General features: G+C 43.6%; 2 protein-coding genes across 3 annotated transcripts in view; one reads left to right on the top strand and one right to left on the bottom strand.

Moving 5' to 3' along the window:
• ANXA11 (annexin A11) overlaps positions 1-2,839 on the top strand; it is a 56,626-nt gene extending 53,787 nt beyond the window's left edge. Inside the window, exon 15 of the mRNA XM_074958679.1 lies at positions 691-2,839. Coding sequence (XP_074814780.1) covers positions 691-750 — 60 coding nt within the window. The 3' untranslated portion in view covers positions 751-2,839. The remainder of the gene's footprint in view (positions 1-690) is intronic.
• On the bottom strand, positions 2,801-24,736 carry PLAC9 (placenta associated 9). Of its 2 annotated transcripts, none has more exons than XM_074958681.1 (4): positions 24,450-24,736; positions 6,535-6,635; positions 4,062-4,179; positions 2,801-2,994 (listed from the first exon to the last, which is right to left on the bottom strand). In XM_074958681.1, the coding sequence occupies exons 1-4, from the start codon at positions 24,505-24,507 to the stop codon at positions 2,984-2,986; spliced, it is 288 nt and encodes a 95-aa protein (XP_074814782.1). In that variant the 5' UTR covers positions 24,508-24,736; the 3' UTR covers positions 2,801-2,983. The 2 variants fall into 2 exon arrangements, with proteins under 2 accessions (XP_074814782.1, XP_074814781.1); XM_074958680.1 differs by having other exon boundaries at positions 4,062-4,182; positions 24,450-24,703.
• Between the last annotated feature and the right edge of the window lie 888 nt (positions 24,737-25,624).

A 25,624-nucleotide genomic window follows, 5' to 3' on the forward strand; every position in this document is an offset into this window, starting at 1 on the left:
CTAAATGGAAGCTTTTTTGCTTTTTCTTTTAAACCATGCCACAGAATGCAATAGATGTGTTTTAGCAGTGAGAAATCATGCTGCTAGAGTCATTAATGTGAAGTCACCCATTTCAGCCATACTGGTGTCTGGTAGAACACTATAAGGGCTTTATTCTCATTGCATGTTCCCATAACACAGCTGGATGGAAGGTCAGAGGGAAAGAAAATATGGGCCCCATTTTCCAGTTTCCATCACATTTCCATAGCAGATTGTCATCTTTTTAAGGGGAGATGTTTTTATGCTGCTGCTGGAAAATTAGGTGAATTTGAATACCGAAGGACAAGTTGGTGTGTCCTCCATGACAGAAAACATAACACAGTACTTATGAGTCCAGGACGGTCTTCTGAAGAAATATATTCTTGAAGGGTTTTTACTAGATAAATCCTAAGGATCCTTCTGTGGACTTTTACTGTGTTTGGGGTCAATTCTTTATTAGCCCTGGGATCTGGAATTCAAATGAGGAGTCTAGAATAATGAAGGCTCCTCTTTATTAAAGGCTACCCTCAGTCTATTTTTGGCCATTCTAAATGTTGGGATCCGTACAGTGCATCTTCTCTCACCTCCCTCACAAAAAACAGAAACAAAAAAGAAGTGTTACAATTGGATGGCTTTCTTTCCCTAACTTTTTCCCTTTGGATTTGTTGCTAGGGTGATACTTCAGGAGACTACCGGAAAATCCTGCTCAAGTTGTGTGGTGGAAATGACTAAGTGGAGCTTGCTGCTTTTCTGTTATTGTGTTAAAATAGCAATGTTGTGGTTTGGTTTCTTTTTGTTTTCCACAAAACCAAACAGGCCTTGAATTGTTTTCCTAAACCTACTATGGATGTGTAAAACTAACTCTCCATATCTTCCCCTTTCCATCCAAAAATATATAATAAACACAAGAAAATCTAGCTATTGTAGAAACTGCTCAGGATTTTTTTAAATCACTTTCTAGTTAATGAATAACAGATGATTATTTCTGCTTGCATCCTTAGCTACAATAATTTTGTTTCCTGGTTTTAAAAAAAAATATATTAGTCTTGTTGTTGATTTAAAGGTGGGGAGGATTGGGGGTTTTGTTTTGGATGCTTTTTCTATGGACATTTTATGAGTCTCTCTTTTTTTTTTTTTTTCCACATGCAAATTTTCTTGTATTTGTTGCACACAGTGGTTTTGTGTGCATGAATGGAACAACCCTCACTTTGTTTTGCATCTAATTATATTGTTTGTTAAAGAAATTTTACTAAATACTTTTTTTAAGGAAGACCTGCTCTGCTCTTTATGCTTCACTGCAAATATCACAAGAATGTAGCATCAATATCAATTCAGCCTCTCCAGTTAATATTTTTGGATTGTGCCTTAAAAGCAATGCATAAATCTACGAGGACTGTAAAATTAAAGCCATGTATCTTTTAAACCACCCACAACAGCTTCCTTTTGTTTTTAATATCATCCTACATTTTTTGTGTTTTGACTCAGTTAAACCACGTTACTTGGGACTTAGATGGAAACATTCTGCTGGAACTGAGTAAGGATCATCCACAAACAGAACTGTTTTAGCCAATGGCAGTGCCTTGCTAATTGTGCATAGCGATTCTGTTTTTCTTTACTTATGCAATTTCTCGCACGCTGATTAGATGTGGGTGTTTGACTTGTTTAATCAATGCTCTGTTTTTTCTCAGTAGGCATGTACCAAATATGCAAATCTCTCTACTCTGACTCATCTCTTCTATGATTGGCTCCTGTAACTCTCTGAATTGTCAGACCTTTTGCCACAACATGAATGCCTCTTCATCTTGTCACTCCCAAAGAAGGAAAATGCCTAAATTTTCAAGAGAGTAGGAGGTGAGGGAAAGGGAAAGGGAAAGATTTAGAGAAAATACAAAGCCCTGTTCTCTGATCTTGTTCCTTCCACTTTTATCTACTAAAACTCAGCCAGGCGCCTGATCCTAGGATAAATTACTTTGTTTACACTGGGAGAAGCCTAGGCCTTCCAAATTCAGGTTTGAAACAACATGTAAGCAAATACCTATTGGTGGTGTTCTGGGGAGAGGAGCCTGGCTAGGGATGGGACGGGAGGCAAATGACTTCAAACTTGTTTTTTAAAAAAAAACCTGCTTTGCCTACTGAGGTTTTACAGCTCAATTAGTCTTAACCTTTGTCTAGTAAAACCTTCCTCAGAATAGTCTGGGGAATAAATTTACCTTCACCTAATAAGCTCCTTGGCCTTCAGCCTTTAGAGTTTTAGTTGCTGCGAATGCCTCCATCTTTGGCCTTGGAATCAGTTCACCACAAAAAGGCCAAGGCAAGCAGTGTGAGGCTGTTATAATAATGTGACTGCACTTCCAGTTTGTTACCTCCTACTGTATCCAACATTCTAGCTTCAGATATGGATATGCCACTCGCATTTCAGGCAAAGGTAGGGATGTACGTGTATACCAATTCAGAACACCCCTAGTTCTGTCAGACCAGACTAGGAGCGTGTTAAGAAAATTCTGAACGGAAATCTTAATTGAATACATGTCTCCACCAGTACACACTGGTGACAAGAGCTGAATTCTTAGGTAGAAAGGAGTAACAGCCACTTCCTGGACTTTGAGATTGTGGTAGTTGAGTTTGTCAGGTGTGATCTGGCCCAGGTAATAAGGAGAAAGGATCAGGCTGAAATTTTCAAAACTGCTGATGTCAAGGGATCTTTGAAAATCTCACCTTCCAAATGCACGTTTCGTCAACTGTGGGGTCTGGACTGCTTGTAAGATAAAGCTTTACAACTATGTCTGAAAAGCAATTCTTTTTATTAAAAAGCACAAACACAAAGTAATTGACTTCTCAGTATTCTTCATCCCTCTTCAATCTCTAGAAATCCTACAAGGCTTATTAAAGCAACAAAGTGCAACTGTCTGAGACAATCATACTGTGGAATATTATTAAATTCTGTTCTCTTCCATTGTCCTGGTGCTCAGCTGGCATCTGTGGGGAGAAGATTTGATATTATTTTTGGTGATATGAAGGCGAAATAGATACTTCACATGTGTGAGTTTTTTGACACTTTAAAGAACAAATAAGAGATTGGCTCTGCTAAGTATGAGAGAGGCTCTACTGATTCATTGAGTCACAGAGGGGAGACCCCTGCAGTCTCTCTGCAATTCTTGATAATTCAACAATTTCTTCCCTCTCCCCCACACCTCCCTAGTATATACTGTACCTTGTAAAATATAAATAACACTGTCTTCTTTGCTAATTCTACAAATCAGGTTACATCTGACTTCCATTTTATAGTCCCTCAAACGTTTTCATTTTTGGAAAAACGTGTAGCTAAGGTAGGGGAGAGCATTCAGTACTGATCAGTAAATGGTTAAAGGAGAGGCAGCATGGTCTAACGAATAGGCACTGGACTGGGATGCAGGAGCCCTTGGTCCTAAACCCAGCTCTTGATGCTGACTTGGAGACAGGTTTCTCAGGGGGGCTGAGGCACTGGAATGAACTTCCACACAAACTAAGGTCCATCATAAACCTTGGGCTCCATGTGCCCGTGCAAGGCACACTTCTGCAACCTGCCTTCTCAAAACACCCAGCCGTGTGTACATTAAATAACCAAAAACCTCACCAAAACAAAATCCTATATTCCAAGGACAGGTTTTTTTTCCTTTGAAGAGTGAATGGGAGAGAGAACAAACTACATGTGACAAATATTAGTCACTTCACTTAATGTATGACTGGCAGGTACTCAGCTACTAAGGCGATGAGTTCTATACAAAATCGTGTATTGCAGTGTCACCTTGTAGAAGTCACTTCACCTCTCTGGGCCTGTTGGTTTGCAGATGCTCTGCATGCATGCATGCATGCATGTATCTGGTGTTCAAGCTCTGCATTTCAAAAGTAAACTCAGGCTACCAAAAATGTAATCTTTCCAGTGATTTTCAAAAGACTATATGTGGGGCTACAACTGGGGGGTGGGGGGGGGAATGGACACTTTGGTGTTGCACAACAAAAACTATTGCTGACCTTCCTACATACTATCCCTAAGAGATACTGACCATCAAAAATGTCCATGAGGGGGATTCCAGGAGCGATTGGGGCACTCCATGGTGTTTCACTGATGTCCTTCAGTAACGTCTTCACTTCTGACTCAAGATACTCGACTGTTTTTTCTACCTGCTAATAAAAACAGAGGCAGGGAAGTCAGGATAGGATGGAGGGGAAAGACTACCAAGCTTGCTGGTAAAATAGCTAACTGAGGGTCAGGACATGAGCTACAACTGTGTTTAAGTCCTGTAGTCATCTAATCAGTTGAACTGCCTGTTGGTTTAATAACTTTTGTGTCATACTGACCTCTGGTGGCCATGAGAGATTAAACCTTCACACTTCATTAAATTTTTGTTTTTTACGTGTAGCAGCTCAATAAACTGAGTTGTGTGTAATGTTGGCTTTTGGAGGACGGGTTAGAAAGGAGGTGTTTGTTTGAGCCAGCAAAGCACCCAGGAAAACCCAACCAATGGAGAAGCTGGGTCAGAGGTGCTGGGGGGAGGGACTGCCTGTTAAAAACTGAGAAAAGGCAGATTAGGAGCCAGTGCATGTGCTCGTTGAAAACACTTGGTGCTTAACATAAAGCTTGTATTGCAGGTGCTTCCTACACTATGGCAAGACACTAAAGGGCCCGACTTGACTAGAAATCCATTCACTGCCTTTATTTGGGTTTTAAGCATCTGCAGTAGTCCAGCCTCCTCCTTCAGCCATGAAGTCTGCAAGGAACTTGTGTTAATGTTCTCTCACAACTAATAATGATCTGACGTGACAGCTTTGGCTGGGCACTAGGAGCAATTAATTATCAGTGCTGTGAGCTACAATATGAACCCAGTCATAAGTTTGACGCCTCAGCCAGCAGAACTGATGTGGACACACACACCCTTTTGCCATAGGCTTTTCTCCAGTCTAGCACCTGGAAATAGGTAATGGCCTTGTTAACCTTCCAGCCGTACTGCACAAGCAATCTTCTTCACTGCAGACTTTTTGGGAAGAATGGGGGTGGGGGTTGAGAGTGGAAACTCTCTGGGTTTGAAGTTGAATTCGAGGGGTAGGGTGGACTAGTCCTGTCCTGGGACAATCCAATATTCAAAGAAATTCTGTTTGCAGCCTATATTTTGAAGCACTAAGAAGCTGGGATTGGCATGTTGAAGATAGATTTTTATTAACAGTTTTATAAAGGGTGAATGAGTGAACTCTTAGTAAATAGTTAATCAGGGGTTGAACGTAATAAGTTAATATGATCTTTAACCATGGATACAACAGGTGTGACCTGCCCTTTACAGGCCAGGAGGCCTGGGGCCAGCCCTTTTCTATTAGCAATGCCCTCCCATGCCACACCTGTGTAGGCTGTAGGATTTTTAAGAAGGGATGAAGCCAGCAGAGGTGGGCCTATTAGAAAGCGCTATAGGGGTGTGGCTAGTTCCTGTAGTGAGCCCTGGAACAAAGGAACTAGCCATAGATGGTCATATGCCCCTCAGAAGAAGGTGTTTCAGATAAGTCATTGACCAGGCCAGGTTCCAGGAAGGTAGCCCTGGGGGCCAGTGTTCCTGTAGAGGACCACGGAGCTGAGGGAGAGGAAGAAGTGGTGAGTGACTTCTTCTGTTCCAGGGGAGATGTAGGCTCTCTGTGAGGGAAAATCCTGTGTAGCAGCGCTCTAGTAAGGAGGGAGAGAGAATTGATTTAAATCAGCTGAAGCCCAGGTGGGATGGAAGCCCATTTTGGTTTCTGTTGTGCTTGGATTCCCAGGAGGGAATAGCCTAGGGAATTGGTGCTCTAGTGAAGGCTGAGAAGAACAGGGTTGAGCCTGGGAGGGATAGAAGAATTGTGTAAATTTATGTAATGTAGGACTATTGGTGAAGGTGGTGGTGATCCACTTGAAGGGCCAAGCCATGTGAATCCCTAGAAGAGATGTACAAACCTGGGGTAGGAATGCTGCAGTGCCACCCCATGCTATGAGGGGGTTCTCTGGAAGTAGGTCCCCAGTTTCAATGACTTATCTGAAACACCTTCTTCTGAGGGGCATATGACCATCTATGACCCATACTGCTCCAGTCTGTAACATGTTTGTAGTACTTAATGAAGAATTAAGTGCTATAAATGTACCCTTGATATAACACATGATGACCAAACCAACTAAACAACTGCATGGAAAGAGGTGCCACTTCTCTTTTCTCTCAGGTCCAGCCTAATCTCTATGGAAGCTCTGGTCCAGCTACCTACAGATGTACTATGGGTGAAATCCTGGCTCCTCTGAAGTCAGTGGCAAAATTCCTATTGACTTCAGTGGCACCAAGATTTTATCTCCTGCCTTTAAGCATTTAGTTCTGCTGCAGATAGGGCAAGAACACTTGCCCTATCTGGAAGGCCTGGCTAAACTGAATCCGGGAAGGAAAAGTGCCTGAAAATGTGGCCTCTTGCCCCACCTTTTCGGTCAGCCTATTCGGACAAAGCTCTGGTTTGGGGCCAGGTTGCAGCAGTTCTTACCTCTTCGATCACATCTAAGCGTCTATGGATTGTGTTGTGTTCATTGCACCAGTCGCTCCTTCCTGAACTTCCAGGTAGTATGCTGACAGGATCTGCGGCAGCTGTGGAAACCATTACAGTCATGTGACAGGGCTTTGCTACTGCTAACAGTTGATGACCTTTCATCAGGCAGCCCAGCTTGGAGTTCTAACGACTGAAGGGCTCTTGGGATGTTAAAGAGAATGCAGTGAAACACCAACATAAGATTTTAAACCTGTGGTCCTAATAACTAAGCCCCCTAAACCAGTCCCTAGGGTGTTATGTTGTGGTACACACACTGGGGTTGTTGGGATCAAGCTGTATGCTTTTTGAGACCATTGATTTTCTTCCTTGACATGTAGCCCTTGTTATATGCATATTCGGTGCTTTCCATAACATTGCTGTATCTCTACTAATGTATATCCTGATGGTCAAAGAGGTGCAGCTGTCCTTCCACGTGACTCTGTACTAGCCTTTCTCTAAAGGAAAGCGGTGTACCCTGGCCTGGAAGGGCACGCCTGTTTGCTTACGCTGCTTGAAGGGATACGGCTATCTGTTTGGTGATGCCTGTTGCCATTGAACAAGTGTCTGTTGCTCTAGTTTCCCAGCAGGGAGGAGAAATAATCAAGACGTGTACAAATGATGTTTTGTTGACAAATGGTGTGTCTGTGGGGCTGTTTACAATGCGGTTAATCTTTGTTTATCTGCTTAGTAGTGCTGTTGATTGTTTGTTTGCATTGCTCTTCCTCCTGATTTACTCAGAGACTTGACTGAGGGCACTAATGAGCTCCTTTCACTTCATATTAGTGCACTTTTCATTTTCTTGTCTGTAGCCTCTGAGAGGACCATGGGTATGGGTTCGGAGTCTGCCAGCATTCATTCATTAATGTAGCCGTCTCATGATGAATTCGCTTTAATAATTCTTTCATGTCTGTTATGCACTGCTGCATTAGGATTTTACACAAAGGCTTACAAAACCCTATCAGTTCTTAACAAAATTCATAACTAACGGTACCTCCAAAGACACAAGCATTTCAGCTGGGAATGCTGAATGTGAAAGGATAGGATGCAGGACAGTCCTGTGGAAAAGGGTGTGAGCTAGGAGACCAGTGTTGTATTTCCGGCTCTGCCACTGATCTGCTGTGAGCAAATTAATACACCCCACACATCTTGTCTATTTTGACTTTTAAGGTCTTTGGGATGGGATTGTCTCTGTGTTTGTGCAGGACCCAGAGCAATGTGCGTCTCCTTTCCTTTGGTCTCACTTCTGTTGTTGGGTTCAGCGTGTGGGTGCTGGATGGCATTGGTAGACAGTGGTATGCGGGATGTCAGAGTAAATGATCTAGGCATCCTTTCTGGCCTTAAACAAATAATAATGAGTTAATTTTAAGAACCTCCTATTAAAAAAGATAACTGACAAACACTAAAGAAATAGATCATGCCCTTTTTAATAGCAGAATGTGTCACTGTTACAAGATGCTTCTTCACTAACGCTCCTGGAACTCATTGGGAGTTTTTTCTATCAATATCTATAAGTGCTGAGCCAACTCCCATATCTGGTGGCTACTACTGGCACCAGCCCACAGGGCTGAGGGAAAGGTAGAGGGTGGCCAAAATGTAGAAGAAGAATATCTGCATTGCTCAACTGAAGCCATGGTGGGGGTGGGGGGCCTAGCTTCCAGAAATAGAAGACCTGGGATCTCGCCGGAAGACCATTGGCCTATGAGCAAATGCAAGTCCTGAAGACTTGCTGACTGAGGTCCTTCTTTAGGGACCCTTTGTCCCCCATCACACGGAGAGGAAGTTATGGGTTATAGCAGGGTAGTCAAGTATTTTGTCAAGGTCCAGATTTCTTGGTCAAGCCATAGTCAAGGTCCAGTCTCCTGAGAAGAAAATAAGTAAATAAAAAGATTTTTGTGATCCATTCAAAAGGGTCTGGTGGTCTGGATTTGGCCTGGGTTCCACTTATTGACTACCTCTGGATTATATGGTAAGATTCCTGTAAACCTGCCCTGGACCCACTTAAATGTGTTGTTTGAAAGAGCCCAGGCGGAGCGCCCTTCTTCACTGTTAAATTAGTAAAGTTACAGCTTGCTGCTTAAATCATCCCTATGTTGGTCTTCATTTTCCTGCATGTCCTGATCAATGTGCATCATAGCTTCTGTTTAAGTTCTCCCCTAAGACACATGCAGCCTCCATTCCCCACAACATCTAAAATCACCCCTTGTCTCTCCCCACACAATATCATTTACCTTCTCTTTGGAAGAGGCTTTCCTAAAACCATGTTTGTACAATCATCAGAAGAAAAGTTTGCCAAAGTTCACTCAACTATAGGAAAGTTACTCGGAGCAAGAGATTTTATTATTTACATGTCTGCTGAGCCTACAGGCCCACCCTGTAGAGCAGGGGTGGGCAAACTTTTTGGCCCGAGGGCCACATCAGGGTGCAAAACGGTATGGAGGGTTGGGTAGGGAAGGCTGTGCCCCCCAAACAGCCTGGCCTCTGCCTCCTATCCGCCCCCTCCCACTTCCTGCCCCCTGACTGCCCCCCCTCAGAGCCCCCGACCTATCCAACCCCCCCTGCTCCTTGTCCCCTGAGTGCCCCTCCGGGGACCCCCCGCCCCAAACCGCCCTGTCCCCTGACTACCGCCCAGAGCGGCAGGAGCTCGCAGCCCCGGTGCCCATGTGGCGGTGTGGCTGCAGGGGAGGGGGGACAGAGGGGGAGGAGGAGGGGGCCGGGGCTAGCCTCCCCTGCCAGGAGCTCAGGGGCCTGGCAGGATGGTCCCGGGGGCTGGATGAGGCCCACGGGCTGTAGTTTGCCCACCTTTGCTGTAGAGCTTGCAACCCAAAATGACAAGACTGGTAAAGGCTGGGAGGGGAAAGAGAGGAACTTGTCAGGTGAAATGACTCCTCCAAGGTCACAGGAAGAATTGGGATGGTAACTATTGGGCTCCTGACTCCTATTCTAGTGCCCTATCTACTAGTCCATTCTGCCTGTCTTCTTGCTCCACAATATAGAGTATTGCTTATTGAGAGAGGGCAATTTGAGGATTGCATTTCAAATACACACTTCTTCCAGCTCAGAGCGCTAGTCAAAATGTCAGTGATCTCACTCACCATCTAGCTTTGACCTAGTTTACATTGTACAAGTTAATGTTAAATAAATTAGTCTCAGAAGTGATGCTTTGCTTACCACCTTTTCCATCCCCACCTCCCACCACCCCCTGCTCTACTACAAACTGTGGGGAGGGGCAAATGGGTACAAAATATACATTAGCTGATGAATATTCTATTGAATGTCTTAAGTACAGTTATAAAGTGGCTAAGAGCCACAATTGTTTCACTAAAAGTTGTCCCTTGAACAGAATCTTAGAAATGTAGGGCTAGAAGCGACCTCAAGAGGTCAGCAAGTCCAGCCCCCTGTGCTGTGGCAGGACCAAATAAACCTAGACCATCCCTGCAAGGTGTTTGTTCAACCTGTCTTTTAAAATCCTTCAGTGATGGGGATTCCATAACTTCCCTGGGAACCCTATTCCAGACTTTAATTACCTTCACCGTTTGAAAGTTTTTCATAATATCTAACCTAAATCTCCCTTGCGGCAGATTAAATCCATTACTTCTCTGGGTCCAGTGAAAGTAGGACAAGAACAATTGATTGTCTGTTCTCTTTATACATACCATCCTTAACGTGTTTGAAGACTTATCAGCTCCCCCCGCCCTCCCCAATCATCTTTTCTCAAGACTAAACATACCCAGGTTTTTAACCTTTCCGCATAGGTCATAAATCTTTTATCATTTTATTGCTCTCCTCCGGACTCTCCTTAATTTGCCCACATGTTTCCTGAAGTGTGGTGCCCAGAATTGGACACATTACTCCAGCTGAGGCCTCATCAGTGTGGAGTAGAGTGGGACAATTACCTCCCACATCTTCCATATGACACCCCTGTTAACCCACTGCCAAATGATGATTGGATTTTTTTTTTTTTGCAGCTGCATCACATTCTTGACTCATTCCACCTGAGATCCTCTATAACCCCCAGATCCTCTTCAGTACTACTACTGCCTAAAAGTTATTCTCTATTTCTGCAGTGGTGCATTTGATTTTTTTTTTTCCTTCTTCCTAAGTGAAGTACTTTGCACTTGTCTTTACTGAGTTTCATCTTGTTGATTTCAGACCAATTCTCCAATTTGTCAAGATCATTTTGAATTCTAATCCTGTCCTCACAAGTGCTTGCAACCTTTCCAAGCTCAGTGTAATATGCAGATTTTATAAGCATACCCACCACTTTGTCCAAGTCATTAATGAAAATATTGAATAATACCACACTCAGGCCTGAACCCAGGCAAGACTCCACTAGATTCTCTCTCCCAGGTCGACAGTGAATCATTGATAACTATGCTGTGAGTACAGTCTTTCAACTAGCTGTGCACCCATCTTATAGGATTTCATCTCGACCCCATTTCCCTTGTTTGCTTATAAAAATGTTATGTGGGCCTGTGTCAAAAAGCCTTACTAGAATCCAGATATATCACATTTACTGTGTCCCTGTTCCCTCCCCCCGCCCCCAACCCCACTTTATTCACTAGGCTGGAGTGTCACAGATAAAAGAAGACATTTTCTGAAGCTAGATTATTTTTTTTCTAATCTACAATGTGATTTGATCTTTATTTTAAAATGGGTTAGTCAGTGCTTAAATAAATACCATTTCCAGTCTTCTCTTTGAAGGTAGATTTTGATTTGCTTCAGTGAATTCACCAATAGGTGGCGCTGCTGGGACTGAATTCTACTAATGTAATATGCCAATTTAACTCTCAGCAAGGACTGCTGGAATTTGGCTTGTACATAGCTACTCACTATTCTGCAAATGGATACAGAACACTACAGTCATCAATATTTTGTTGCTACTATTGATCTGGAAACATTTTTATGCTATCTTAACTACAAGTAAAAAGGAAATCTGGCTATAAGAATTGATTGCATAGATCAGTTATGAAACAGTAATTTGTCATGACAGTTATGCAAGACTATCAAAATGGGGTAAGCTCCATTCTACTGAGAGAGGCTAATAAAATCTCTCTCCTGCTCCAATATTTACAGATTTAAGCCTGATCTGATTCAGCAGCATGCTGAGTTGCAGCCTTTCCTGTCTAGAAGACCTAGGTCAAGGAGAATTGCATGCGTACCTTGCCTGCTGCTATTCTTTTCAGAAGTTACATGTATGATTCTCAGATATGCAGTGTTCTCATTAGCAAAGTTGATTTATTAACAGAGCGTAGCGGCAGGTCAGCTGTGAAGGAAACAGTTTCTAATTCAGCTTGTTAAGAACTTCCCCAGGTTTAACCACAATGGGTAAATGCTGTAAAAGTAAAATGTGTGGTATTCATGAAAATGGAAAGGAATGTTGACATCTATAACCTCTGATGCATACTGAATGCTCTTGTTCTGAGCTTAGTACAGCAAATACAGGAAGGTAACCCCATGTAAAAATCCCACAATGGAATATTATTCTCTTTAGTGTTGAGTACTGCGATAATCTAATGGTAAGTGGCTGGATCAGGAGGATATGGAAAGGTTTGAGTAGGGACCCAGCATCCATTGTGTACATTTGTTAAAGTAGCCTTTGGTCAGCTATAAGTGCCAGATTCATTTAAGTTTGCTCGCTTTATGGAAACAGAATGCAAGGAAGTTAGTGTTTAGCCAATGCTGCCTCCTCTCATTATGATCCTTATAACGTTCATGTAGGTTATAGAAAACACAGGGCTCTATTGGCATGAATGGACACTGCTGGACACTTGTGCTGCTGGACACTGACTGTGATATTGGGGTTCTCTCTGCTTCTCTAATTCCTCCAACAGTCTGCAGTGCCTGGAACCACCAGATTTCCTTACATGTTGGCCCCGACTTAGGCCTTGCCTACGCTACAGGGAAAAGTCGATCTAAGATATGCAATTTGAGCGACGTGAATAGCGTAACTCAAGTCGACATAGCTTAGATCTACTTACGGTGGGGTCCACGCTACGCTAGGTCAACGGGAGACGCTCTCCCATTGACTCCCCTTACTCTTTTTGATCCGGTGGAGTACAGGAGTCAACGGGAGAGCGATCCATGGTCACTTTAGCGGGTCTTCACTAGACTCACTAAATCAACCACTGATGCATCAACTGCCACACGTTGATCCCCAGGTAAGTGTAGATAAGCTCTTGGCAGCCATGGAGAATACTGCTGACTACGATTATTCTTCAGAAAAATTAGCCTTTTTGCAGTAACAGGGTAACTACGTTCATGTGTTATCAAGAGTTACTTACAATTTCTATGACCATTGTATATGCAGTTGGAAACTTTAAAAGGCTGCTACATGCACTGTGCTGTCCTTTCCCCCTTTCCCTTTCTCTTGATTAAAATCTCTGTACTGAATTGTCTATGCCAATGAGTTGAATAACTTCAAATTCCTTGTGTGGTATAGCCCATAACTAATAGAGGGACCAGGAAATTGGTAAATCTCTTAATCAACTGCTAACAAAAATCTTTCATGGAAATGTAGGAAAGAAATGAAGTACTTTGGGATGGACTCTGATCTAGTCGGTCTTTTCCATCCCTAGAGGACAGGACTTCGCCTTTTTATAGGGGATGGTTACAGTAATTAACTGTTAATTCATTTGAGTGATGTAGACTGGCCACCACCTGGAGCTCTATGTGAAGCACCAGGTTTGTGTGGTGTGGTTGCTGAAACACCAGCAGCCCCATGTGCCTTGTCCACTGTTACTATAGCTGGGGGAGAACTGAACTGGTGTAAATGACTGCACTCAGTGACAGAGAGAATCAGGCCCATAACTTTCAGTAATGGGTTGAATGTTTGCCATGTTGTACCAGTAAATGATGATGTGTACATTTGATATTGGGTTACACAGCGATTTTAGACATAATGTGGCTCATCAGCTGAAACTTTTTGCTTGATGACATGTAGGGAAGCTCTCACAGCTGTAGACCTCCATATGGGCCAGTCTAATCCCAGTTGTAACCGTAATTTCTTGTAATTGCTTTCAAAAGTTGGCTGTGATATAGCAAACTAAACAACAACAAAATCTACTTGTACCCCTCTGTGGGTATGTCTTCACTGCAGAGTTAACTCGTTATCTACACTCAAGCTATTCCTTTGGAGTTAGCCTTGCTCCGGAGAGAACAGCCACACTGTGAAATAACATTTGAGCTGCTCACTCACCCATGTGTGGCACGTCCCATGGTTCTTTGCACTGCAGTAAATTCAGCCGCTCTATGAATTCTTTTCCAGCGAACTGTGGGAGACGTTGTTTGTCCTTTCTGGGCAGATGGAGGGAATTGTGGGAAGGGATTAGAGGCCTACCGCCACTCAAGTGGCGATAGCTTGTGTCCATGCTGCAGAGTGGTCATGTTAGCACTGACGAATTGTGCTAATCTGAGCTTTAGTCTTTACCACCGACACTTCAGCCATCTTGAGTTAAAAGCACCACCACACATGGGTTTTTGTGCGAGTTAAGGACAACACTCGAGTTATATCATGAGTTGACATTGCAGTGAGGACAAACCCTGTGTTACTCCCAAGATCATTGTTTCTTTAGGATGTCATGTTATTGGTTCAAATCACAAGTAAAAGATCTTCCTAGTCTAGTCCTGAGAACATCTGTCCTTATTCTAACGCAAGCACAAACTGCAGCACACAGAGGCCTATGACCGTGTTATAGGTCAAGACTGATTTGTGTGCAGAAGACTAGTGGGAAGGGAAGTTTGCACAACAGCTGCCCACACCCAGGTGTAGATTTAGCCAAGCTTGTTAACAGCACACTTCAATCAACATCTAATCCTTTAATAATCCGATGTACAAATGTATGTCAAAGCAGAATTTTCTCTGGTTTATCTTAAAATATAGCAGCCAGTTGCACTGTTGGACTGTAGCCAAGGGTGGAGTGGAGCTGTTCAAGTAAGAAAAATTCCACTGGGGATGAAGCGATTAAGATTAGTAATGTCATTGACTCCAATAAAAATATATGACATACAGAGCCCACTCTGATCCATGTAGTGATTATCTTCCAAACATGCCTTCCTTTAAATGTGTGCCTATTTGCATACATGCTCTCTGTGTGAGGTTCAATTCCAAATTCACAGAGGGCACTTATTGCTCCCCTGGCAGAAAGTGGAAAGCTTTAGATAATTTTATTTACTTGACAAAAACCCCGAACTTCATTATAATTTGATTTAGTATTAAGGATAAGCAAACTCAGCCTTAAAGTAGCTACATGGTGAAGACCTTTCTGATAGTAATTGGCTCTTCAGTCTAAAAGAAGGGATAATAAGGTCCAGTGGTTGGAAGCTGAAGCTAGACCACTTTAAAAAATGTATCTCACTTTAAACTCGAGCTTGTTAGCTTAGCAAATTATACACTTTACAAATGGGGACTGATGTGGTTAGCTAACTGGAAGTTTAGTGAAAAATAGGCCCACTGCAAGCTTCAGATAGTTGATCCTGCTCTGCCCTGAGCCCCTGTTTGCCGTGCTTAATTTGGTAGACTATATATGGTGATTTTGTGATGTGGATCACTGCTCATTAGGGTTTTACCTATTGGCATCACTCACCTTCCATGAATCCCAAGTCTCCATTACGCTCACATCTCCAGAGCTAGAGGTACTGGATGAACTCGTATCACTAACTGGGTCTGCTACTATCCGCACACCCCCAACCTCCAGTTAAGATACAATGTTCAGCTATTGTATTTTAGGAATTTATATTGATGAGGCTCAGTGCAGTAATAAGTTACATGCAAAGATTGTTTTGAGCTTATGGTATATATTGTGCATAGGCTGCGTGCTCCATTCCAGAGGTAGCTGCAAGGATTTGCATATTTGTGCACAAATGTAACTTGATTCTCCTCCAATTCACAATGCAGAACATTGCTGCAAATTCTATAAAGAGCAAGTGACCCCAATTTACAGATAAAGGTATGCAGTGCAGACTGGAGAGGAAGAATTTTAAGGTAATTTCTAAGACTTCAATCTCCAGGGCTATTCATGCAGTACTTGCTATAAATGCTAAATGCCTTTCCTTGAAAGAGAGAAGTACCAAGAAAAGGAATTCCCATGCATTGTGTATCCAGATGAGTTAATAATACAGGTAAAGTCAACATAAGAAATAGGCACACTACAAAACCAGTTCTTAGTTTTCCTTTTTGGCATTGTTTCTGCCACTGTGTGCACATGCTGTTTGACATTGTTTGGTGCCGCTATGTATTTTGTTTGGAGGCAAAATCAGAAGCAGCACGGTCCAAGGATACTTTTTGCTCTCTGCACCCGTCCAGGAGATTGAAATCATTTAATCTGGACGCAGATTTTGCTGTTGTGATCCATGCCTTTGTCACCCCATGATGGAATTACTGCCATGCACTCTACCTGGGGCATCTACTTGCTTCTGTCTGAAGATTTATACTGATATAGAATGCAGTGGCCCATGCTTCAGTGATAGTATGTGTCACCGGTTCTCCATGATCTGCACTGGTTGTTTGCTTGTTTCTGGGTTCAGTGTAAGCTGTTGACTTTGGTCTATAAAGCCCTAAATGTCTTAGGGGCTTGCCTACTTAATGGGGTAATGCACTCTACAGAGGTGTGGTTTCTCAAGTGCACTAATGGTTTGCACACTAACTGGTCCATGCAGACCCTGCTGGTGTGCTTTAATATGGTGCTGTTTGAAATGCTTCTACATTAAAGTGCGGTGGGGAACCTTTAGGGCTTACTAGCACGGTCTACCCAGACCAATGAATGTGCAACACGTTAGTGTGCTTTAGAAATCACCCTCCCCCACCTACCATATAGAGTGCATTAGCCAACTGTGTAGACAAGCCCTAGGATATTGGTACTTGAGAGACTAGCTTTTTCCTTGTTCTGTACAACCAACAGTGATTTAAAAGAGGGGGCAGGCGGTACAACATTCTCTGTGACAGGTCCTCTGCCCTGGATTCTGGAACATGTGTCCCTTGGGTCCAAAATAACCCAAGACTATTGACCTCCAGGCCATGCTGCCGATCTGCTTGTGCAAATGGCTGCAGAGGTGGGCTTTTGGGGGAAAGCAGATTTATGAAAGGGGAGGGGAGTTTGATGTTCCCTCAAATGGCTGAATTTTATTTGTTTTTTTTAACGTATGGTATGGGTGCCTATATCCTCGGAGAGGTGCCCCTTCACTTTTTATTTTTTTTTATAAATATAATTTGTTTGTTTTAGAGATTGAGGCACTGTGTTCTGTAGACGGCAGCTGGCACTTGTCCAAGACAGTTGTCGGTGGATAGCAGCATATGTATGACTTCATTTGGAAGGAGAACAAGATGCATGCAGTGGCACTCGTATGACTAGAGTTTTTAGAAGACCAATCAGATGTTTGAGGCACTCAGTCATTGGAGTGATCAGTGCTGCTACAAAACATTAAGCTGGGGTGGGTGTCTGATGTCTTATTCCCTGGTTGGATGGTGAGAGAGGAAGACTCTCATTTTTGGTTGGACGTTTTGAATCTTTGGAAGAAGTGAGAGTAACAATCTGATTTGCCCATGCCAGCACTTCCTCGGAAAGGAGCCATGTTGCACCACCCAGCAGAAATAGGATAAAACTACCTGTCTCCTTCAGCACATTGCTTCCCGAAAGCCAAAGACAACTTGAAGGGAGAAGACTGTGGTCCAGGGCTGGTCAACTTGGAGCCCTCCTGGTGACATCAAGTGCTTATCTTGGAGAGGCACTGTAGCAGGGTGCTGGTGCAAAAGTACCTAGTTAGCCCCTGCTCAGTCAGCTCCAATCAGGGGAAACAGATTGGGGCTGATGGAAAACACCTGGTGCCGGCCTGAGGATTGGCAACACCTGCTGGCCTGACAAGCCAAGGGCTATAAAGGCTGGAAGGGAGCCAGAAGCTAGGGGGGCAGCCAGGGAGAAGTCAGTCAGGGAGGGAACTGGAGGCCTCCTAGCTGAAGGCTGACTCTGCCTGTAAAAGAGGTTGAATCATCCTGTAAAGCTTGTAAATAGATAGACGCTGGTGGTAGGATAACTGTCGGTAAATAAAGACATGGATGTTGCGCAACCCTGAAGCCTCTCTGAGCCTTATTGGGGGCAGCAAGCGGGCCCCAGGAAGAGGGGTGGGTCATGGACCCTGTTACAGGCACGTTTAACTGTCTTTCTATTTTTCAGCAATATGGGTTGCCCACTAGCACATTGGGAAAAGACTGTACTTGTGTCCTTCCTTCACTCCACCTGATACAATAAAGTAGCTGAAAACTGGTGACTGAGCAAAAATCTAATGGTAAGTAATATACAGACTTTTTCTGGAGTGATGACCCAAATCAGTTAATTGATCAGTTCCTGAAACAGAGTACCTAATTAGTAAGGAAATGTATGCGCTCCTGTGTATGTTCTAAAGATTGTCAGAGTTACAGGGTGTGTCTTGTTTTGTAACCAGTTCCATTCGAGATTGCTGTAAAGTAGCTTTAAAACAAAATAAGGTACTGTTAACTAGGATTATAGAACAGTATACATGTCTACCGTAGTCAATGGTTTCACACAGCCTTTCAAGTCCTATGTGTATGTAGATATAAAATGAGTCCAAGGGTGCAAGCTTTTTTAACTGCACTCAGTCTGTAGGAGTGTTAATCAGATCGTAGGACTAATATCATTAATTAGGAAATAGGTAATGAGGGTTGACTCCCATAGATCCATTGGGAGGGAAACTTTGGTGAACTGGCATGTGAGTAACTGACCGACTTGTTTTGTGATCTAGCTTTGATTTGTTTCTCCTATGTTGTGTTAGCAACACCAGAGCTGATAACCAATTGACACAAGTGAGGCCCTGTTCTGAGCAACAATTAGTCATAAAATCTAAAAAAAGTCACCAATATAGTGACTGAATATGAGTTATTTTTCTATTGTGGTTACGTGCTTTGATCTGAAAACCTGAATGGTTAGATCAACCAATTTTCTCGTTTCTTAGCCAAATCATAGTCCAATACCATTTTTGACTTCTTATATCCTATATTATTATTACTATTATTAGTTGCTGCTGTTAAGGATGTATAATAAAACTAAATTGATCTCTTGAATCCTGTTCTTTAGTTAAGCAATTGAATTTAAAAGAACCCCAAGAAAGAAGGTACACCTACTCCATTAGGCAGTTGCTTAACTAGGTTGGTTTTATGCCATATCTTTCTTACAGTAGATAAGGAGACAGAAATTGTCTCTTGGCCTAAGGAGACATATCTCTTAATCTGTATCTAGTACAGGTGTGGGCAAACTACGGCCCATGGGCCGCATCTGGCCCGCAAACCGTTTTAAGCTGTGTCAGGGGCCGCACCACGCGGCTCAGGCCAGGGCACTGTGTCGGGGGCCCAACCACGCAGCTCCTGGAAGCTGTGGCATGGCCCCGCTCCAGCTCCTACTGACTCCAATGGGAGCTGCAGGGGCCATGCCTGCAGATGGGGCAGCGTGCAGAGCCGCCTGGCCGTGCCTCTGCGTAGGAGTCAGAGAAGGGACATGTCACTGCTTCCGGGAGCTGCTTGAGATAAGCGCCACTTGGAGCCAGCACCCCTTGAACCTCTCCCGACGCCCCTATCCCGGCCCTGATCCCTCTCCCGCTCTCCAAACCCCTCAATCTCAGCCTGGAGCACCCTCCTGCACCCCAAACCTCTTATCCCCACCCCCAGCCGGAACCTGCACCCCTTCCCGCACCCCTGCCCCAGCCCTGATCCTCCTCCCACCCTCCAAACCCCTTGGTCCCAGCCCAGAGCACCCTCCTACACCCCAAACTCCTCATCCCCAGCCCCACCCTAGTGCCCTCACACACACACCCTGCACCCAACCCCAATTTTGTGAGCATCCATGGCCCGCCATACAATTTCTATTCCCCGATGTGGCCCTTGGGCCAAAAAGTTTGCCCACCTCTGATCTAGTAGATAGAAGAGTGAAAGCTGTTGTAGCTTCTCATGCCAGGAGTCTCTGGGGCTAGCTTGTCAGCTCCATACTGAATGTAGTTTGTATGGGCTGTTTGTGAAAGTAGGTAGTTTGTTTCGGAAATAGGACAGTACAGTGGGAGTAAGTTATGTCTTTGCAGCCTTGTCTGGAGATTTCCTTTGTTTTATTTTTTTCCAGACTGTACTTAGCTACTCCTGAGAGCTTGCTGTAGATGGGAGACAGATTACATTTTCCTATCATTCTATATGGTGTAAATATGGTATATTTAAGGCTCTACTTGAATTGCAGGATGATTGTCAAAAATTTGTGGCTCAGTTGTAGACAAGCCATGGAAAATTGTGGAAAAGTAATACCAGACCTTATTTGCAGTAATAAAGTCCACTGTTCCTTTTCTGCGATTTTCTGCTGCCTGGGGCTCCCGCTGTTGGCCCCGTGCAGAACGGGGCTCCTGCTGTCAAAAATGCGGTGGAAGCCTAATATTGCAGAATGTGCAATATTGCTAGTTAAGTAGGGCCTTGTATATATTCAATATCCAAGATTCCAGCATTTTAAACCCAATGCTTCCTTCAGCCAGAGCAGATCAACTACAGTTGTTTAAAAATACAGCTGAACAGCATAGGGCTTATAAATGCCACGTGACCCCTGGCTTTCTTGGAAGTTAAGATTGTTACATGTGGCGTTTATAAGCTCCATTTAATACTTGACTAGTTTACGAATTTAGTAATAAACTAAACTCCACTTAATGGAATGTAAAGTCTGGAACATGGACTTTTGAAGGGTTTATTAAATCTGGTAAAGAGCCTAATCCTACTTGGACCCCTTCTTCAGACCTCTGATTCTTCATACAACACACAGTCAACCTGTGGAATTCTTTGATAGGGAACGTTGTGAAGGCCAAGACTATAACAAGGTTCAAAAAAGAACTAGATAAGTTCATGGAGGTTAGGTCCATCAATGGCTATTAGCCAGGATGGGCAGGGATGCTCTGAAGTGGCCTACCCTCTGTTTGCCAGAAGCTGGGAATGGGTGATGGGGGATGGATTGCTTGAAGATAATCTGTTCTGTTCATTCCCTCTGAAGCACCTGGCATTGGCCACTGTTGGAAAACAGGATACTGGGCTAGCTGGAACATTGGTCTGACCCAGTCTGGCTGTTCTTAAGTTCTTATCATCGTATTCTGCTCAGAGCCCTCCCTGTATCCAGACACACACACACCCCTCTATTGTGCCAACCTTCCTTTTCCCTCCCCCATCAGAGCTCCCAGATAACAATGCCTGTGTAACCTAAGTGCTTAATAGGAAGATATCTCTTAAAGAGATCTATGGGGGTAGGAATGAGTTGTCTGGTTCGTTGTTGTTGTTGTTTTTTTTTAACAGGCCATGATTTTCTTTATTCTTCTGCAAAGGATAAAATTCCATTCAGAGTTAGAGGTTGAACAGTTAGAGAAAAGCTTTATACAGTACAAATAGTTCAAGCAATCTTTCCTAGAAATATGATTGCTTAATACTGTGTGTAGTCTACAGGACCTCTATTGTATGAAAAGATACAGCTTCCAAGTCTATATTGACCATTTGACTCCATCCTGGAAGTATTCAACGAGGTTACATATGCAGCCTTAGAACTTCATAAAAGGCACCTGGAGGGGTTTTTGTGTTGCATGTTCGTTGTTGCTAGGCAGATGCACAATTAGCTCTCCACATCCAGAAGTTTCTGGAATTGGGTGTGGTAGTTTTGGGTATGCTCAATAAGTTCCCTGTAGCTAGACTCAGACTCCATGAGGGCAAGCAGTCAGGGCAGCTGCTTTACAAAAGGCCATGTGCCCTGTGTGGGCTGGGAAAAGCTGAACCTAGGAGCAGAAAGCAGGCTGTTTTCCCCCAACTCTGAAGGGTTTTGCCACAGGTTTCTTTTATCTACATACTTAGTGAGCGGTTGGTTAATTAGTTAGCTGATCAGCTAACTGAGTGACTTCAGCAGAGGAAGAGTCTGCATGGATTTCCGTTGGAAGTTTCTACAAGCAAGAGGAAAGAAGACATTGTTGCAGTGCTTTAGACCCAGCAGACTGTATAGATGTTGGTGATAAAAGACTAACTCGGACTTGGGTGCGCTCAACCTTTGCTTTTGGGAACTCGGAGTTACTTCTCACTGCATTTCTGTGGAGACTGACCTATTTAGATTTAATTTTTGTCTAACTGTGAAGATAATATATGTGGATTATAAAGTACCCATGTTATGTTGTAAAACTTAAGTTATTATTTATGTTGCTTTATCATTATAAGATTATGTAAAGTTGCTACTTAATTAAATTAAATTAATTATTAAATTAATTTAATTATTAAATTAATTATTCTTTTTGGATTTGATTGTGTAGACCCTATGCATTCATTGCTGAAAATCCTCAGTGACTGAATTCTGGGTCTCCTTGTGCTTTGCTCTGGGAGTTGGGTTTTTTTAGGCAGTAGGAGAAGGACAGTGAAGTAAATTCTAGCCCACCCAAAGGTTACCCCTGCATATGTTATCTGTGTATCAGCGCTTCTGGACTTGCATATGGAGATTAAATGTCCGTGACTGGGGGATGTGAACTAACTCACAACTGATTTATGACATGAGGGATAGAGGACAAAAATCTAGCTTACAGTGGAAACGCTCTTAAAATCTTAACAGTGGATTTGCTTCTCCTGCTGAGTAATGTATTCAGTGGAGTGTAGACTCCTGGATGCAAAGCATATCACTGTGCAATTGTAAGATGCATGCAGCCAGACTTGGCAGGAATAGACTGATCTGAAGCCGTTTTTCCTCTCTCAAATACTCAGACATGCTGATCACTCAGGCATAGGCGCCGACTCCATGGGTGCTCCGGGGCTGGAGCACCCACGGGGGAAAAATTAGCGGGTTCTCTGTACCCACTGGCAGCCAAGCTCCCCCAGCCCCTTGCCTCCTTCTTCTCCCCCGCCTGAACGCGCTGTGTCCCCACTCCTCCCTCTCCCTCCCAGCACTTCCCGCCCCCGCACTGCGTGACAGCTGTTTGGCGGCACTTAGGACTTTCTGGGAGGGAGGGGGAGGAGCAGAGATGTGGCACGCTCCAGGGGGAAGAGGTGGAGAAGGGGCAGGGCAGGGGCAGGGAGTTTGGGGAAGGGGTGCAATGGGGATGGGGTGAGGGCGGTGCAGAGGTGGGAAGAGGCAGGGCAGGGGTGGGGCCAGGGGCGGTGGGGGGAGGGGGTGTCGAGTACCCACCGGGCAGAGGGGAAGTCGGCGCCTATGCATCCAGGTCTGGTTGCTGATCTAAGGGTTGTTCAGCACTGAGTTCAGAACAGCCCACTGAGTACCTTTATAGAGCTGCCCAGATAGGGGTATCATGCTGGAGTACTTGAGTGAGCCCGCTGTTCTGAGAGGGCAGCCATTGCAGTGCACTGGGCAGCCTAGCACACCCCAGCAGCAGCAGCAGAACCCCATCGAATAGCCCAGCACACCATAGTGAAGCACAGCGTAGGGAGTATGTGCATGTTAACCTAGGAGACTCCATGCCACCACTAGTCTTCATCAAGCTACTTGTCAGTAGAGCAGGGTGAGAATTTTTCAGAGACCCGTGACTTTGGTGCAAAATGCCAATTTGTGGAAATGTATTAGTTCAGACAAGACTTTCTCAGGTTGGGAGGGGAGAGAGAGGACCCAGAATCCCCATAACCTGATGACTAGGGTACTCACTTCAGATGAGGCCCAGGTTCAGGCCCCTGCTCCCAATCGATACCTTGGTCTATTGGCTATTCTGGGGTGGTCTTGCTCATGTTTGTTTGGATCAGAATGAAAATAAAGTTCAACATTTCAGACTCTTTCATGAAACACAAATGCTGTTTTGCAGCCAGTCCTACTTGAAAGTCACAAAATGCAGGAAAGGGTAATGAGCTCGTATAAAGTGAAGGAAACCCATCTAGGCTGAAAGCTGGCATAATCTCTGAAAGATGTAGGCTTGTACAATAACAGTGAAGGTTGGCCTAGGTTTGGGAGGGGAAAGGTACCACTAGTTTTTCAGGAACTGTTTTGGTTGTAAAGAAAACCTGCTAACTTGTCATAAAATCCAAAAAGTTAAGTGCTGTCAAGCAGTAATAGGAGAGGAAAAATGATTGGCTCTAGCTATTAGAAAACACATAAAACAAACATTCAGCAATGCAAGGTTTGTGGTTACATGGGGACTATAACTCCTTGAACCAGCCAAATGGAAATTTTGATTGAGAATAGATTTTCAGTGCTCACTATAAAAGCAGCTGCAATTTTGTTAGAGGGTAGCCCAGAGCTAGATGTACTAGTAATAAAAATTAAACATAGATACCAGTGTGCTGTCTATGTGCTTATTCTAGGCTCATCATCACCATGGTATCCACATGCTTAGAGCTATGTGCTTAGACAGCTCAGGAACAAGTAAAAGTCAATAACTGCAAAAGCACCAGAAATAGAATTTGTTATTACTAATGGAAAATTCAAAGTAGATTTCTTTCTGATCTCCTGGGACATTGATCTCCCATTGCTGATGTGGAGTTAGTTCAAGATGGTTTTGTATGTACATTATTTTTAAGACTGCCACAGCTATCATTATAAACATGCAGGGCATTAGAAGCAGCATGAGGATGTGGTTCTAAACTTCTGCAATAGCTCAGTGATATGTTTCATGAGTGATGAAACTTCTCCTATTGTGTAACATTTCTAACTAGAGCTGTAATGCTCACATGCATTTTAATAGCACAAAATATGAGCCTCTCCTATATAAAAAATACTTATGTAGTGCTTTACAAACACTGCCTACGTCATTTTCACGTAAAATCCTTGTTGACTTGCTTTCAGCACCTATACAAAGAAATTATCTACTTTTTTCCCCATGCAAACCCTTCACCCAATAAGTTAATTATCCTACAGTTTGTTCCTTGTAAGCTTGGAATCACTTACCTGAAAAATCTTGCTCCTGAAGCACTAAAATAAAAGCCAGAGCCCAAATGAACAGCATGGTTTCGAAGCCTCCAAGTTCTGTCTGGGGATGTTGCCTAGTCCGGGAGGAGAAGAGCAATGCAGAGTCCCTCCTCCGTTTACATAGCCTCCCAGTCCAGGCTTTTGTGCTGAGGTTTAGCCAGAGCGCTGGGAGGAAATACTCCAAAGCTGAGCCAAGATTTTTAAGCTGAGCTCTTTCCTTCCTCTTTTTAAAAACAGCCCTCAAACGCCACAAGGGGTCCAGTTAACCAGGCAAGCTGGCTGCAGTCCAAGCCTCCAAAACTTTTAATTCTTGTATTTATTTATATTGAGCATGAATGGAATGTGTTGAAGAGCTTCGAACCCAGACCATAGGCAAATGGGGCAAGAAAAAGAGGGGACTGCTCTGCCTAGGATCCTGAGACAGAAGTGGGCGTGTGCATGTTTATTCCTCCTTTAGGAGTCTGTCTAGGGTGGGAATAGTGAGGGTGAACGATTAAGAACATAATGGCTTTCAGCATATGGTCTAACAGGTTTTGGGTTTTTAAATCCACAAATCTCCCTGGCAGTACAAATTCTTTCTTTTTAAAGATATTGGCTAGTGGCTAAGTCTCTCTTTTAGACAGCTGAAAATTCTACTGGATTAAATAGTATTGGATCACAGGTGGTGGTAATATCTAGCTCTTGTGTAGGGTTTTTTATCCATAGATCTGAAAGAACTTTACAAAGGTTATGATTACCCCATTTTACAGACAGAGAAACTGAGGCACAGAGGGGCAATGACTTGCCCCAAATCACCTGGTAGGCTGGTGGCAGAATCAGGAATAGATCCCGGACCAGTGCTCTTGCCAACACTGCCTTTACTAGTCATTGTTCTTTCTGCCTAATGTCTTTAAAAGTACTGCTGTGTACCTAATCTTGGGCTCACTGCACTGAATTTTCAGTTTTGGAGCCATCTTAAATCCTAACCCAAATCATGATATTTGTCTTTGATACTGTCATGCATGAAAATTTCAGTGCCAAGGAAGGCTTGTCTTGAAGACTTGGTTATCTTTTAACAGGATCACAACTAACTGTTACCAAACATATATTTTTGTCTAATGGGGCTAGCCTATATCGGTTGGGCCAGTGATTAGTGTATGGGACTATGGTTTGGG

Source organism: Natator depressus, chromosome 7, assembly GCF_965152275.1.
Source record: "Natator depressus isolate rNatDep1 chromosome 7, rNatDep2.hap1, whole genome shotgun sequence".
In the NCBI taxonomy this organism is placed as follows: Eukaryota; Metazoa; Chordata; order Testudines; family Cheloniidae; genus Natator; species Natator depressus.

Bases quoted from the DNA above. Each gene is read 5' to 3' on its own strand.
- PLAC9 (XM_074958680.1), bottom strand. From the start codon at position 24,507: ATGCTGTTCATTTGGGCTCTGGCTTTTATTTTAGTGCTTCAGGAGCAA. The intron at 6,636-24,449 runs GTAAGTGATTCC...TGGTTTCCACAG, and splicing joins TCAGGAGCAAGATTTTTCAG to CTGCCGCAGATCCTGTCAGC. The intron at 4,183-6,534 runs GTAAGAACTGCT...TGTTTTTATTAG, and splicing joins GCTTAGATGTGATCGAAGAG to CAGGTAGAAAAAACAGTCGA.